This window comes from Equus quagga, chromosome 3 (genome assembly GCF_021613505.1).
Source record: "Equus quagga isolate Etosha38 chromosome 3, UCLA_HA_Equagga_1.0, whole genome shotgun sequence".
In the NCBI taxonomy this organism is placed as follows: domain Eukaryota; kingdom Metazoa; phylum Chordata; class Mammalia; order Perissodactyla; family Equidae; genus Equus; species Equus quagga.
The window spans coordinates 35,353,349-35,370,996 of record NC_060269.1 but is presented as its reverse complement, the minus strand read 5'-3'; the positions used below and the strand labels follow the sequence as shown (position 1 = coordinate 35,370,996).

The 17,648-nt window shown below is 37.5% G+C and overlaps 1 protein-coding gene across 4 annotated transcripts in view; it reads right to left on the bottom strand.

Annotated features, from left to right (window-relative positions):
• EDNRA (endothelin receptor type A) overlaps window positions 1-17,648 on the bottom strand; it is an 80,272-nt gene that overhangs the window by 15,377 nt on the left and 47,247 nt on the right. For all 4 annotated transcript variants that reach the window (XM_046657057.1, XM_046657059.1, XM_046657060.1 and 1 more), the window contains one exon: window positions 8,114-8,241. In XM_046657057.1, the coding sequence (XP_046513013.1) occupies window positions 8,114-8,241 (128 nt within the window). The remainder of the gene's footprint in view (window positions 1-8,113; window positions 8,242-17,648) is intronic.

Here is a 17,648-nt window from a genome sequence, read left to right as displayed (position 1 = left end):
CCCACCCCGATGGGAACGTCTACAAGTATCCTCACTTCCTTCCTTCCTTGCCTCCTTCAGGTCTTTACTCAATTGTATCTTTTCACAGAGGCCTTCCCTGAACACCCAATTTAAAATTGCCAAAATTCCCTCCAGATTTACCCTGTCGCCCCTCACCCTGATTAATTTCTCTCCCATAGCACTTACCACCATGTGACCAATCACATCTTTGACTTATTTATTTTGTTTATTGTCTCTGTCCACTCCTCCCTGTAGACTATAAGCTCCACAAGGGCAGACATTTTGTATGTCGTCACAAGACCTTGAACAGCAGGTGCTGAATAAATATCTTCTGAATTAAGTGTCTCTGTTTCTTCATCACGCATTTGTCTTTACTGGCCAAAGCCAATATTTTGAAGCCACTACATTCTGAATATTTTCTTATTTTTCAAGACAGCCCTGAATTAGGCAACAGATAAAAAGCTACTACTTTTGGAATCTTAGAATCAAATAATTTAAAAACTAGGAGGGAGGGGCTGGCCTGTGGCATAGTGGTTAAGTTCACTCGCTCTGCTTCCATGGCCTGGGGTTTGCAGGTTTGGATCCTGGGTGCGGACCTAGCACTACTCAGCAAGCCACGCTGTGGTGACATCCCACATAAAACAGAGGAAGAGTGGCACAGATGTTAGCTCAGTGATAATCTTCTTCAAGCAAAAAAGGAAGATTGGCAACAGATGTTAGCTCAGGGCCAATCTTCCTCACAAAAACAAACTAACAAAAAACTAGGAGGGACATTTGGGCTGATCTTTCTCTCTTTCGTGTTCTGGTCAGGAACCTGAGGACTGGCATGTTACCCTGTCCTCTGCCTGGTAGCCGGTGAAAGTGGGGAGCCTGGACCAGGGCTCTGGTCTGCCAACTCCCAGGGAAGTCTTTTCCCATGACATTACTTTGTACCCTGTCATGTGATATGCCAAAATAAAAGTATAAATTGCACGTTTTATTTATGTAAAGATGTTTGTTACTGTATATGTCTATAAATAGATTTTTACATGTTTTCAAGGGCAGAGGCATTTAATGCATGTTTTTGAATCTTTAATGTAGGATTTGGGACGGTCATTAAATTTTAAAACATTTATTATTGAATGCACTTTAAAACTGTATAAAATAAAACAAATTCAAAAGATACTATTTCAACAAAATCTATTTTTATTTCTTCTTATTCTTTGCCCATTTCTATTCTATAAGCATAGTTTGAATATACATTATAATCATATCAGTTACAATTTTATTTTTAGCTTTATTTACTTTTCATTATAAAAAAAATACTCTCTCATGTTTCCACAGAGGCATGACATTTACTGATGGCAACACAGTATAATAAGATATCAATACAATTTACTTAAATCTTTTTCCTAAGTTCACATCACTTCTAGTGTTTCGAGGTTGTGAATAACACACCTATAAATATGTTCGTATATATAGTTTTTTTCTCTTTTTGAATGATTTTCCTGGATTAATTATCTTGAGTGGGATTACTGAATCCAAGAGAATGGAAAGGTCACTGAAGTACTTTAAAAAAAAAGTTTCTACATTAGAATTTATTTTTCCTTCAACTTTGCCGTTTCCATAAGGTAAAGCGGCCCTTCTGTCTTTACCTCTGCACATTTTAAATTAACAGCAAACGTGACGATTTGTAGTGTTTGTTTATGATTTATGACTCATGTGGTTGACAAACCAATTGCCATACAGAGGTTTGGAGACAAAATGCCAGCAGGAGGACTTTTCAAGAGAAACTGGGCATAGTGGATTAAAAGATATCTGCAAGTACTTTGACACTTCTTCAATTGAATTCTTCAACTGGGCTGGCCTGTGATGTTTTGACCAACTGAGTACAGCTGGAATGATGCTTTGCTAGTTTCAAGACTGGCCTCTAAGCAGAGCAGCAGGTTCCACCCTGGACCCTGAGCCTGTTGGAGAGAAGGTATTGCGAGGCCCTGGACCACACGAGAGGGAGTTGGGCTCCGCTGAGCTCAGACATCTGGCTGTTCTTGCCAAGGGGCCAGTCATGCGTCTTCAGACAAGCTCAGCTGCCAGCTGAAATCCGCCAAGAGACCCCAGTGGAGCAGACAAGGGAGCAGAAGAATTGCCCGAACTCCTGCCCACAGCATGGCGAGACAGTAAGAAAATAGCGGTTGTTTTAAATTGCTCAAGTTTTGGGGTAGTTTGTTATCAAAGAAAAATTAGGGAGCAAAATTAACCAGTCGCCTGATTTTGACAATACAATTAAAATGAAAGCATGAATTAACTGTGTGCAACAGGGAACAGACCCCAAAATGAGACCCTGAGTTGCCCGACAGGCAGCGTTTGACTTTGTCTCTGCTCAGTGCCAAGCTCTCTCTGCTGGCTCAGCCACTTCTTCCATGTCTTCACGATTGTCAAGCAGCAAAAGAAAATTGTAACACCAGGAGAAGAAGGAGAAACCAAGGGTGAGTCTAAATAAAAATGAAGTTTTTCAGAAAATCACTTTCATGCTTCTCGAATTAGGATAAATCTTTGAGAATATAATGGAGACCACTGAACAATTATTCGAAATGATGGGATAAAGAACTGACACAGGCTTTTGAGTTTGAGGCATATCGAACAAAGTTGCCTTATTATTTGCTCTTTGCAACTTTTCCAGGTATCTAATTACACAACATTTTGGAGCAGTCTCATGAAGAGTTTTATCTTTTACAGTCTCCTTCCCCAGGCAATTTTTACCTACAAGTTGGATCTGTACCCAGACCTTTTTACTGGTCTGACCCAGTCATCTTCCACATTAAATACCACAGTTAACTTTACAAAGAACAGCAATGAATTCCCCTCCCCCATCCCTGCCTCTCTTTTTTTCCCCCAAACTCAAAGTAACATATAAAACTTGTCACTTATGACATGCAAGAATACCGATTTTAATTATTGGCAATGGCTGGTTATCCATATTTTGATGGGGAAAATTCATTCATTTTAGAAGTGTATTGTCTTAGCATTAAAAAAAAATTATTCCACTGAAAAGGCTGTATGGGGTCAAAATTTGTTTCTAAATTTCCTGAGTTTCTTCCTGAAATTTCTATTTTATCTTTTTCTTAAGTGACTAATGATGCAAATAAAAATAAATAAAATTTAGATTTGAAGAAGAATTAGTGAAAAAGTTAAGCTGAGGCAAGTCCATAGTTGAAATTAACAATGAAAGCTCATCCATTCTGGCGCAAGTCATGTGCTTTCTCTTACTGTCTTGTTTACCTTATTCAGATTAAAAGCTGATAGTGAGAAAGGGAGATCTTTCCTTTGATCTTTCAGTATTCCGTAATCATTGAGTAATCACTGAAGTAATACAGAAATTGTATAGAACTGGGATATATAGTTACTCTCATTATTTTCCCTCAAAAACAACTCTGAAGTGAGAGACTATTACATCAAAAAATATGTGAAAAAATCACGGGAACTCTTCCTGAACCATAATTTGATTCAGCTCATAAAAGGAAAGCAGAGTTTCCCAAACTGCAAAGTGTTTTGTAACAGGTTCCAATTTCCCTCTTTTTACTCCTTGTTTTATTAACGAAAAAAAAAAAAGAGGGATTTTTTTATTTTTAGTAGAATATAATGCAACCAAATCAAGAATCAAAGCAAATGGTCTCTTGTCTTTAGGAATTAAGTGTGAATGATTCATTCTTTAGTGTGAAAGCTTCTGAAATAGAAATGTCAAAATAGATTCCCTACATTCAGGTCCCAAAGCTTAGAGTCAAGACCAAAATAAATGTAAAAATAATAAAGAAAGGGCCCAGGGAACAAAGAATGATGAGTTTATTACCAAGGACAACCTCCTGGATGAAGGCAGATTTATGTGGGAGCGAAATTTTAAAATAGTTCACCATCTTGATCTAAAACTGAGACCACGTTTTAATGATGAAATACATGCTTGACGTTCTTTTTTCTTTTTTTTTAACCAAGAACATTTCACTTGATACACAACAGATGATTTGCGATTGAACATTTAGTTCGTTTTCCCCCACGCATAAGATGGGGGAGGATGTGGTATGGGTGAGGTGAACCCACACCTGAAATAGGAATCTATGACTGAATCTCTTCATTCCCCCCACATTATCTCCCCACTCCCAGCATCAGTGCGGAGACTGAAGCGCTGCAAGGTGGTCCCCTGAGAGTCCCCCAAGGAAAAAACAGAGGGCAGAACAATGTGAACGTAGGAAGGAATGGAGGGTTTGGATGATTTAGATGATTTAGGAATCCCATTGCCTGAATACTTGCATCATGTATTTCATTCTCCCTTGTTCCCAGGTCGATGTCTTCACAACCATGAAAACTCCTAAAGGACAGCAGCCAGGCCTTATTCTTCATGTCTGGCCATCACACCCTTCCTGCCCAAGTCTCTCTTTTGAACTAAAGTGTGAATTATTCTTCTCAATCTACAGATAATTTATTATGTAGCATATCCCTGAGGAACAGTGCCCTAAAATATTTTTTATCAAAAAATTTATTAAATAGATTTATATGAAATACAAAAGGGACCACTATACCATGCCACATAACACTATTTATAACTTATATTCTCTAAATTTTGTAACCAGAAAATATATTACAAGGATAAAAAAATTGCCTATATTACTTATCAAACCAAGCAAATTCTTTCTTCCCTTTTGGCTTCTCTTTTCACAAATGTCTCTCTTCGTAGAGGATTGTACCTAGCTGCCTTAAAAAAGATTTTATTGTTTATAGGAGCAGAGCATCTTCCTCGCTTCATTCGATTTCTTATTCTTGTTTGTCATATGCGGGTCCTGTCTGGCTTTGGCTTTTGGTTAATGTTTCCTCACGGGTACAGTTTTCTTTTAGAATACCGAGTAACTCCTAAAGTTCGTTATTATCCTGGTTTTTACATAACCTTTGGGACAAAGTTTAATTTTTTTTATAAAATGATATTTTCCCAAATTCCATGGTGCCTTTGTAAAGACAACAGTAAGGATGGGAGTAAGTCTCTGTATTTCTCCATGCACACAGGCCTCTGTGCTCATGTCTGTGTGCTTACGTGTGCTTGGGTTTTAGAGCTGCCTGGCAATAGAAAATTAGTGTCAATATATAATAAAGGTCATAGGAATGAGCTGTGAAAATAAGAAAAATAATATGTACAGAATGGCATAAAGTAAATAAGGAAAATGGGTAACAGATAATAGAAGTAAATAAATTTTCAGAATTTTTTTCTGCTCATAGAAGAACATTAGAAAAACCCATCACTCCATCCCTAGCCATAATTACTAATAATATTTATCATATTTCTTCCAAGCAATTTTATATTCACATACCTATACATATAAATTATATTTAATATCCTTATCCATTTCCCTAATATGGGGCAATATGCTTTCAACTTTTTGCCATAAAAAATCTTGTAAAGAACATCTTTGTGCATGAATTCTCTGTTCAAATTTTGGATCACTTCCTTAGAATTGATCCTAAGAATGTTAATTACTGAGTCAGAAGGCAAAAGCATTTGTAGGATTTTATTTTCCAAAAGGGATGTTCAAATCTCTACTATCACCAGATATTTAGAAACATGCTTTTTAATTAGAATTTCTTTGATTACATAAACATTATTCATATGTTAATTAGCCATGTAAATTTCTTCTTTGGTGATTTTTATAGTCATGCCCTTTTTATACAAAAGTCTTCAGATTTTAATTACTATTTGTATGGCCTCTTTAAATACCAAGAATATTAACATGTTGTAGCTTTGCCTGCAATTATTTCCCCCAGCTTATTGCTTTATTGATTTGTTTTTTAATTTTGTGAATGTTTGATCTTAATGTTTTAGAATTTTATGTCTTGAAATACATTTATAATTTTATTCAGAATTTCTACCATCCTTTTTAAGTTCAAAAAGTCTTCCTTTTCAAGAGATCAAAAGGATTTTAGTCTATTTTCTTTACTGCTTTACGGTTTGAGTCTCTATATGCTTTAGCACAGTGGGTAAGAACGCAGACTACTTATATTTGATTGCCGGCTCCAACGCTTAGTAGCAGAGTGGGCTTGATTAACCTCTTTCCACCTCAGCTTCCTCATCTGTAAAATGGGGATAATTACAGCACTATCACAACGTGGTGGTGTAAGGAGTAAGTAAAACGATTTCTGTAAAGTATTTTTAACAGGGCCTGCTACATACTAATACTCAATAAATGGTAATGATTATAAATATTATTATTGATATACAGTACAAGATAAGACTTCAAGATATTTTTTCCCCAGATGGCTAAATAGCACTATATATTGATTAATCTGTCCTTTCCCCATTATATTCAAAGTGATTTCAGCCTTTGTTATGTTCTCGCACACTCTGACACCTGTTTCTGGTTTTCCCACTGATTTGTCAGTGTATTTATGTGTGTTTACTACATTGTTTTACATACTGTAGTTTTATATAACATTTAAAAATATCATTTATGAAGAGTATGTGTGTAGGAAACATAATTATTTTTTAAATTGTCATGATTATTTTCTTATTTCTTTTCCCCACAGGGATTTTAGAGTTATATTGTCATTAAAAAATTTAATTGGATATTGTCATGTGTAAACATAGGTACATCTCTAAATATACAACTTGATAAATACAGAAAAATCTTTTACATGTATTAGTAATGTAATAGATATAATTTAAAGGCTTTAAGTTTCAGATAATATAACACTTTGGATACAAGAATAAATGATGTTAATGGGATGCTAGGAGTAGGAACAGCAGAATGATCATAAATGCTTATTCAATTTTTTAGGACATGGCCACAAGTAACCTAATCTATTATTTACTTAACTAGAAGGGGTATGGTGGCTACTGATGGTATGTAAATGTCTTTATTGGCACACCTTAACACCAGATATGATGCAGAAGAAACCTATGTAGAACTCAGGTTTTCCTAGGAATCACTGAGAATGCTACTAACAGGTGATGAAATTATTTCTGATCCTTGTGTTTACCTCTGCAATGGTAGCATTTTTTCCAACAGCATTACTGCATTTTAAACCACTAATGGAATTATTTTTGTATTTTAATTTCAGCAATAAATTTATTTTTAATAACGCTACTAAACATTTTTGTTTTGTTTTTCAGTTATTGCAGTCACAAATTTATAAAAGGATGCCATTTATAATTTTCAACTACTAATGGAATGAGTATTTTTATGTTTTAACAATAACAATTTGGTCTTGAAAATTAATTGTAAATGATAAATAACAGAGTATCTGTAAGAACTTAATTTTTTTTAAGAAAGTGGGCCTTTTATTTCTGTGATGATAGGACTCAGGTGCTCTGATAGAGTGACCGTCAGAGTGTGACAGAAAAAATGGAAACCTCTTCTAATTGTGGGTAAGTAGTTAAATAGGACACTAAAGAGCACTTGCATAGGATTATATTCAATATAAAAGAGTACCATAGAATGTGTTAAAAAGTTCCTAATTCATTCTTTATAATTCCTGCTACGAAAATTAGAAGGTGAAGAAAATACCATCTAGAAGTTCATGGAATTCAGAGACTCCTTTAGAGAAGCCTTGACATCCATGTTTGAGAAGAATTCTGGAAAGAGATTTTCAGAATTGGATCAAGGCGTGCTTCTGTTGTTGCCCTGTTTTTAAAAATTATGAAACACTTCAGGCATTCAAAAAAGCACAGACAAGAACATAATATCATGTACTCACCACTCAGCCAAATAATCAAGCATTATAAATACAATTAAACGGTATCTTCTTTTTTCTAATGAGAAATCTACTATTGAAAATTCAGGATTTCCATCACCTAGAATCTCCTTTTCCAACGTTCATTCCATCTATTATGTTCATTTTTCCTTTATTGCCATAAGGGTGCCAAATGGATATAATTGGCAAAATGCTCTAATTACAAATTGCCTGAGCCTAATATGGCTAATAATCAGCAAATGTGTAAAGGGATTCCAAACAGTAGAGCAAGACTGTTACTATTTTAATTCACTTGAAACTAATTAACCGCTGTCCTGGGCACCAACTCTCAAGCCTCCTTGACTTCCTTTTGAGAAAAATGCTTTTCTAAACACAACAAAATGGTAAAGGGAAAGAAACATGTTACCTGTCAACGCTGAGAGCACAGAGATTGAGGACGGTGATCCCCACTGAGGACTTCTGCAAAAAGGGGAACAGCTTGCAGAGAAACACGCCAAAGTCATTGTGATCGAAAGGCCAGCGCCCAGCTAGCAGCTGAAAAAAGCAGACACCGTGGTAAGAAATGGCAGAGCTGGCATGGAATACACTGATATTTCTAACTACCCTCTGAACTTCCATGTGTTATTATTCATTACACTTTCCAGTTAGCATGGTCGCTAGAGTATTATCATCATTTTTTTTCATATTTTAAAGCTTCAGCAATTTCTTCATCTGCAAAGATGTAGGAAATGATAAATATAATAACAGAATATGAGATAAACCTTTGACCTTATATGAAGTAGTCATACCGCCTACATTTGGGGTTTGAGGGATAGCTGAACCAAGAAGCAGGCAGTCGCCTCTTATCAATTCTTACTAAACCACGAGTAAAGCAAGCCATTTTTGACTAGTGGCATTGGAAGGTTATATTATCTCCTGACAAGCAACCAAAGCTCTGAATGCAAGGTTATGGAGAATACTGGGAAAATGAAGTGGTTTAGGATGCGCTGACTTAGTCAGCAGGTTAACACCTAAAGCCACTTGGAACTTACCTCTTCCTCCATGCTTAAGCGGCTGACTCGGCTTCAGTGGGTGTGTTGTAAGTGGCCTTTATTTAGCCTTAAACTTCCCTTTATTATACAGGAAAATGTAGTTACTGTGACTGCTTTGTAGCATTTGCAGGAAAATCTATTCTTCCACGTTGACAATTTAAAATCTTTGTTGGAAGGAAAGGATGGACACCCTCCAGGGCTGTGGTAAGTAGCAGGAACATAAAGTCTCTGTGAGCTGCTGACACTTAATCTAACTGTCCTAGGAGCATGGGCTTATTTAACAGCTCGGCTACCGAAAATGGGGAAGGAGGTCCCTGCTGAATATGTGATGCCTTTTCAAGAGTAGAAACGGGATTGATTTCCTTTCTAATTTTTGCTTAGTGACTCAAAATTTAAACTTACTCCACTCAATAGGAAACACTATCCTACTAACTTGACAGACCTGTCTCTTTTTCTTTTTTTGCAAAGTATCTATTGCCATAGTAACTCTCAGTTGAGCTTTGGATTTCTGTTCTACCATTTCTAAAAGATTTTATGAGGTTTAATTTCATGGTCAGGGTGGTCATTAACACGAGTCCATTGAAAGAGGGTGAGAAACTACAACCCCAGAGATACAAAATCAGAACCTATGCTTTTTGAGATGGCTAAGACCCCGTATGACTTATTTTCAGAAGCTCTCTGTTTTTAGTTTTCAAACATATTTCCCTTTCTTCTGAATAGTTTTCTAAAAGGACCTTTTCCTTTAATTCGATCCTGCCTCTGGTCTCTTCCCCTCATTCTAACCAGACTTGGTCGGTCTCTCAGAATTTCCACATAAACTTTTGTCCAAGAACAACCAGTGGGCTCTTCACAGAAGCGCTGCCCTAAACTCTGATAGTTTTCATGAAGCTTAACAAGTAATTATGCCGTTGTTGATTGCCAGTTATTAATGCTTGATGCAAGTAAAGACATAAAGTACTATTTCCGGCATGAATCACCCCCTATAAAGAAAAGAAAACATGAAAACTACTTTTTACAGAATGAGAGTTCAGTATTTTGTTGCAGAATTGTAATTCTGCACTAAAGACTCCGGAGATGTAATTACAATGTGTAGGGACTGTTATAGGACGTGCTTTGGAATAGTTGAACTCTTATGGTTGGTTCATTCCCAGAGGCAGAGGATCCTGAAATCCACGTGATAGGATTTCCCAATTCACACATCCAACAACGTGAGAAAAGAAAAGGATGTTTCTTGCTTAACAAGGGAGACTCTGAAATCCAAATGACAAGTGCTAAGAAAAATGATCCAGAAAAACCCACAACTGAGCATGTATTGTTTCAGGCCCTTCCGGTCTTAACTGAATTTTCTCTTTTTTCATGCTTGCTTAAATTTTTAACGAGGGTTAGGTGTAAAGGAAAGACTGAAGGAAAAGATATCATGGAATTGGTGGGTCCCCAAAAGATCAGAGAATTGTCTTTCTTTGACACAAACGAGTGTTTTTTCTTTTCTCCAGGAGATAGCATTGATTCTTCTTGGGAATTATAAGGGGAATAAAAGAAATCATGGAGGAAATTTTTAGGTACACTCACTGTACACTTCCCTAACCTATATCTGCTTCATTCTGAAAGGATGTATGGATAGTAACTGTTCCAGTGCAGCCAGGGGGAAATTGGCCCAGGAGGCAACTTCTCTTTCTGGTTAAAGGTGGCTTCCTCAAAGAGACCCAATCTCAAGTAGGACCTGCTTGTTAATCTCTTTCATGGAACCAATGTTGGAGTAACCTTACGTTCCAAGTTTCCTTTCAGCTCACTGTGCTTTAGCAATAAAACATTTACCAAAGAAAGAGGGCATCAAAGAGGCAGAGAGTGTAGCTCACCTATTTTTCTCTTATTTAGAAGCAGCATTTTGGAACTTCTGAAAGACTACTGGGAATGCATCCTTTCTGTTATTCACTTGCATTTAAAATTGAAAATACAATATTTAAAATGGTAAAAATTAAGCTGTAGAAAAACATATAACAAAAAGTAAGTCTCCTTTCCAATCAAGGCCTCTAAACTCTCTGCCCAAAGGCAACCACTGTTAATCAGAAAACTTCCTATGTACATAAAAGCATATGCCTTTTTTCAAAACTAGTGGGAACATATGGAAGTAATATCTTTTAACAGTCTTTTATGATCTTTTTTTCCTAGAGTACTTTTCTGGGAAGCAGTTCTATCACCTAATTAACAGGGTTTGATTCTTAAAAGAACATTGATGAAACAATTTAGACTAAGATAGGAAAAGATAAGGAACTGTTTAGGATAAATCTAGACCACGGTAAAAGAACTAGTTGATTTCATTAACGTTAACAAGCTACTATACATTTGATGAAAGAAAAGCCAAACTGGTCTGACAAACTGACAAGTCAGAGTGGTTCAAAGGGTTAATATGGTGCCTTGGAGCAGTCATCACTTATTTTTGCCATAAAAGGATCTGTGCTATTATGTAACCCTCATATTTATAATTTCTGAGGACATCACACAGGACCTATCACATAGTAGGTGCTGAATGAATTAATGATTCCAACCCGTTAACTCAGCACAACGCTGTCATATTTTGAAATTAGTACCAATTTTTCCCTGAAAACACACTTATCTTGTAATTTGCTTTCTATTTAAAAGTTTATTGTCAGTATCCTGAAGTAGTATTTCCATTCTTTATGTTGAAAGAAGCAATGTACCTGCCAACTAGTTGCTGAGGAAGCGGGAGAATACCGTTCTACTTAAGAGGCCAGGTGGGAGGGGAGTGGCCACAAACTCTTTGCTTGGAGAGCTCTCAGTGTGGGCTGTGACGAGACTGTCCAGCTTGATAAGAGCCACAGAGCAGGCACTTGGAGACGACGCACATGCTGTGTCTGTGTTCTCAAGTGGATCACCATGGAACACCACAGAGCAATCACTGAGGCAGCAGAGGGCAACCTGCTGAGCACAATTTTACCAAAGGACACTTGTCCTGGTTCTAGCCTAGGGGACTTTTCTATAGTTGAAATGTAGCTGAAGTCCCTGATCACCACCTGAAAACTAAACTACTACTAAATGGCATAAATGAATGTAGAAGTTCTGTATTTGTGTGGCTGATCTGGATTCTGTCAAAATCAACATCATAAAATTGACAGACTGCCTTTTTTAACTTGTTAAAACAGATTTACCTAAGGACTTGTACTGCCTGATATACTGAGAGGCACCCTGTTTTTAGAATGACTAGATCCAAAAGCAGGATCTCTGTCCACTACATTTAGTACAAAGCAATATCTACCCGGTTGGGACCTTCTAAACGTGCAACATTATCTGTTTATGTCAGTTTTTTGGGCCATACCTAACAATCAGAAAGTAAGCAAAAATGTAAGGAGCCAAACGATGGATGCGAAATTTCTGCTCTAAAGCTCCTGCGCTTTACTTATGGGCAAACTGCCCGAGTCTTCACCGCAGGTTGATTTATTCTCACTTTACAGCCGGTGCTATAAAGTTTAGCTTTTATTCTTCTTTAATCCATTGCACATCCAAAGCTCCTTATTAAAAGGAATCCTCCAGAGGACTAATTCTCACCCTTGGCTGTACATTAGAATGATTTAGAAATGATTTTAAAAATCCCAGTGCCCAGGCCATGTCTTCTCATTTGGAGTGGTTTTGCACCCCAGGTGACATTTGGCAATGTCTGGAGACATTTTTGGTTATTACAACTGGGGGGGCAGGGGGCAGGGAGGGAGGCTACTAACATCTTGTTGGTAGAGGCCAGGGATGCTGCTCAACATCTTGCAATACACAGGACAGGCCCCCCAATGAATAATTATCCAGCCCAAAATGCCAATAGTGCTGAGGTTGAAAGCCCTATCATAGACCAAAAACCAGGTTCTTTGGGATTGGGACGCAAGCCTCAGTAGTTTTTAAAGCTTCCAGGTGATTTCAGTGTGCAGCTGAGGTTGAGAATCATTGCTCCAGTGCAGTGGTTCTCAAGCTTTAGTAGCATCAGAATCATCTGGAAGGCTCATTAGACCAGACAGCTGGGCCCTGTTCCCAGAGTTTCTGATTTAGTAGGTTTGAGGTGGAGCCTGAGAATTTGCATTTCTAACAAATTTCCAGGTGACCATGATGCTGCTGGTCCACCCACCACACTTTGAGAATCACTGCTCTAGAAGCACCATGATCAACAAAAAATGATAGCTGACAGCCAGATAATTCAGGAGGAACAGAAAATAGTATATAATATAGACATAAGAGATCAAAAGTCATAATGGTTTGGGGTCATGTAGTCTGTAGCCCATTACCCTCTCACCCTAGTAGTCCCTAAAGGCATCAGTATATAACAGTATAATTCAATACGGGTGACCTCATTGTTATTCATGACCCTAAACTTGTAGCCTAACGTCCCAGGCCTCACCAGCTTGGCACTACAAAATATGGCTGTTCTTTCCCTAAATTCAACTTAGGTTGTGAACTCATAAGACTTAGGTTCAAGTCCAAGATTTACCTGTTAGCAACCATGTGCCACTTACCCACTGTAGGTCTCATTCCTGTATGTGTTAAATGGGGGTGGTTCTCATACCTGCTACAATGGTACAACGACCATCTGAGAGGCTCAATGGAACAATGCATATGAAAGAATTCTGAAAACTGAATGTATACTACATAAATGTTAGTGATTTTGAACTGCTATAATTTGTAATCATAAATGGAGATGTACTCTTTATGCACGACAATGAAAAAAAGGATAATATAAATGAATTTACCCCTCTTTATCCATTCCAGATGTTAATATCCCCTGCCATTTAATGCCATTACTTGGACATTATTTTTATTATAATGGCATCTTAATAATTGGAGAAATGAATAAAACCAGTGGCACATTTTTCTTTGAACTAACTTTTCTTCCAGCCCTTCGGGTAAGGCTGAGGGATTCTCTTCCACCCCTTCATCTCGCTCTACCCATCCTAGACAGAAACAAGGACAGAGTACAGTCTGTAATGGCTGAAAACCTCAAAGTAAATAAAATGTTCTTTTCCTGTCATCATGAATGATTGTAAGGTCTCTTGTAATTGGACATGAAGGACCAGGTGCCAATCTTCAAAAAGTGGGGTTCTGAGGTTTTCTTTCTTGCTGGAAGAAAGGCTGGGATATAGAAATCAGCACACAGTTGAATCAGCTGTAAACAAAAACGTCTTCTGACAGCACAGACTGAGATGACTATAAAGCCTGTGATGCCCACGACAGGCCTTTAATGAGAGCATTCTCTCTGGCTGGGGCAAATCTCAAATCGAATATGATAAAATAAATAAATCACTTTGCGTGACTGAGAATGAATTTTGCTCTTCCACTATGCTTTAATTGCTGCAGGATTGTGGCAGAGCTTTCATAGAAGTAAATAAAAGAAAACCCGTGGCTTTTACCCTATTCATACACTTTTCCCTTCCAGAGGCTCCTCTTGCCTCCTGTCCTGCCCAAGAATCTGGAGTGTATTACAAATGCAGAGCAGAGCAGGAACTCCATAAATGTTCTAGACTCTGGCACTGGGTGCCTTCAGTGACCTGGGGGGATGGAGGAACACTCCTTTTTAGTTAAAGCAAGTGGCTTGCCATGGTAGTTCAGAGCGTGGGCCCAGAAGCTGGACTCCCTGGGTTGGATTGAATCCGGGCTCAGCTATGTTCCTGACCGTGTGATCCTGGCATGTTGGTTAGCCTCACTGCTTCTGAGTTTCCTCCTCTAGAAAATGAAGATAGTGATGGTAGATACTTTGGATGATAATTGTGGGAAACAGAAGAAAAGGCTTAGCAGAACTAAGTATCCAGAAATATGAACTACTTGCATGGCCTATGGTTATCAGTTTCTACTTTTGGTCCTGTTTTTCCAATGAGATTGTAAAGGAGGATCATCCAGGTCACCAGGTGCAGGGCGCTGGCAGACCACACAAGCACAAAAGTCCCCACTCTCAAGGAAATTACTGCCTAGAAGATGAACATCAATAACAGTTCCTAAAGAAGCTGTAAGCAACTCTCTGAGGGAGCTCAACAGAAGGAGAAGGCCATGTGGCACCATGGCAAAGAGAACAGGCCCTGGACCCTGCGCTTTGTGCCCTGGCATGACTCAGACCAGTTAACTGTGCTTCAAGGAAAACTGGAGATAAAAAGAGAAGCTATGCCATATGTTTGATGTGAGCATGAAATGAATCATCCACGCAAAACACTTAGAACAGGGCCTGGCGCATGGTACATCATAAACGTTAGTTCCTGTAAGAGATGGATTCTGAGCAACTACTCCTGCTCCTCTGCACTTTAGACTGGAAAACATGGGATTGTTACTACTACTTGCTGCCTACATCTTTCACTATGGAATATTCAGTGTTTCGGTTTTTGCTGAGGTCTTAACTTTTTAGAATCTGAAATATGCAGATGTTAATAACAACCAGGTGGAGGAGAGAAAAAAAGAGGGGAAAGTACTTTTTAAAACCAGAGTCCCCAAGACATGAAGGTTTTTTCCTTAGAGGAAAGATAGTTCACCCAAGATATGGGCTTATTATCCCCAAAATCTTAGTCACCTGAAGGCCAGGGATGAAAAGAAATGTCTCTTTTCAATAACTCTGTTTGCTGTAAAGATGCCAATTTAGAAGCAAGGGATTTGAGACTTCTACTTATTTTGCATGCATAAAACCAAAAGATCATTGGCTGGAGAAGAATAAAACTTCTTTAAAGCAGAAAAATTAGAAATACTCAATATCAACATTTCACAGATTAGTGCCAAAGGTATGTGCCAATACTTTAAGATTTAATTCATAATGGAGAGAGGATTTGTGTTGGAAAGACAGAACCCTGGCTTTTCCTGAATGGAAAAAAGATTTCACACATGTCATGAGTGGAGCCTTATGTTTCGTTGTAACAAAGTGCAAGAACAGTTAATTACAGAAAATAAGTGCTCTGATCTGGACACACAGGCCCAAAGCCTAATGAAAAAGTTTTATGGCTTATTTTAATCAGCAGTCTCTGTGGTAGTACATGCTAGTACTTATTTAAAAGCAAGAAGCAGGCAAAAACAAAGCAGAATACAACAAATTGGCAGAGATCTCCACATACAGATTTAGGTAGTGGCCCCGAAAAACTTTCCAGGAAGGTGGTAATAAGTAAGAAAAAGGGAAAACCAGATATTTGAAAGCATGCAGTGTATTTCATGATTTAATGTACAAAATCTTAAGAACTGGAGTTAGTTCTTCATTGTAACATAAGTCATGTGGTCACAATTATCCTGTGTGTAGATGGAAACAATGACCTAACCAAGATATGGTACACAGCATGAAGAAAATGATGCCATATGTGTCTTTTGGGGCTGGGGGAAGGGGGAGAAAGAATACAATTGATGCTGATCTGTTACAGTCAATAAGGTTGAGGTAATTTTGAATATTTAATAACAGAAGTTCATTAGAAAATAAAACTTCACAACTTCTAATAGCTGAGGCATAACGTGAAATAGGAAGACATACTCAAGATGTCTGAGTTACCAGTCATGTTAGGACACGTCACGTAAGAGTGACGTGCATTTCAACAATTCACCCAGTAAAGTTTTCGAAGCCTGGCTGTCTTCTAGGGAAATGCTATGGGTGCCATAGAGAGTATTAAAGCCACAAAAGTTATGTTTAATGTGAAGAGGAAAGGATGGAACATAGTGAAGGGGAAGTTAGAAATCCTGGCTTCCAGCTCAAGCCCTGTCGAAAACCTCTGGGCCTTGGTTCCCTTCTCTGCCAAATAAAAAATGTTGGGCTAAAGCTAGATTATCTCTAAATTCCCTGCCAGCTCTTAAATTGTATGATTTTTTTTTTTTTCATATCAGAACTCCAGTCTGTAACTGGTTTATTTGAAACTATTATTAACTCTAGTTATCCTTAACATAACCTAACCTCTATCCTTCTCTTCATTTTACATGATTAATTTTGTTTTCCCAATTTCTCTTTTATTTTTCCCATCACTGAGTGTTTTGGTCCTTTTTTCTTTTTGTTCCCACACAAAAAGATTAAGGATGTCAGAACCTGTGAAATCCCATAGTTTGAAGCTTTGAGACTATTTATTTACCTCAAATGTATGAACAGTATTTTATTACTCTCCAGGGAAAAGCTAAAATATATAGTAAATTTGTCCAGTGAACTATAAGTATCATATTGTAAATATAATTCTGACTGTATGTAAATTGCAAGGAAAATTAGTAGGTAAGTGGCTATTTTAAGCATCTAGTTGAGTCTGTTATAAATAACGATGTAAAATAAACCTTTTAAAGGTTTTGAAAATAAGTTGATATTATTTTATGTCTTATAGTCATTTGGAAATGAGATACTATTAACTTGTCCTAGTCAAGAATGATAGATTTTAACATAGTTTTACTTCTAGTCTTGATATTTGATATTTGTTGCATCTCCATTGTAAGCATTTTGTTTATTTTTAGCGCTACCTTGAACAAAAAAACATACAAATTTGGTGTCTAATGTAATTAGCCTACAATGACACTTGAATACTCAGAGAGACTTGTACCATTTCCTTGAGATTAGGGTCAAGGTTTTATTTCCTTTTCATCTCTCTCAAAGCACCTGGTACATTGTTCCAAATGTAGCAATTATCCAAGAAATATTGACCGCCACGAAAATCAGCCATTTAAGCAAATGTTATTGGCACATATCTGGTAAACAACATTTATCTTAAAGAATCATAGCATTTCAGACTTGGACAGGTGCTTAGAAATCATCTAGATCAGTGGTTCTCTACGTATTGTCTGTGGACCCCTCAGGATCCCTGAGAATCTTTCATGGGCTCTGCAAGATCAAGACGACACTAAGAGATGACTGCCTTTTTCATCAGTTGACATTTGCACTGCTGGTGCAAAAGCTACAATGGGTAAAACTGCTGGTGCCTTAACATGAAT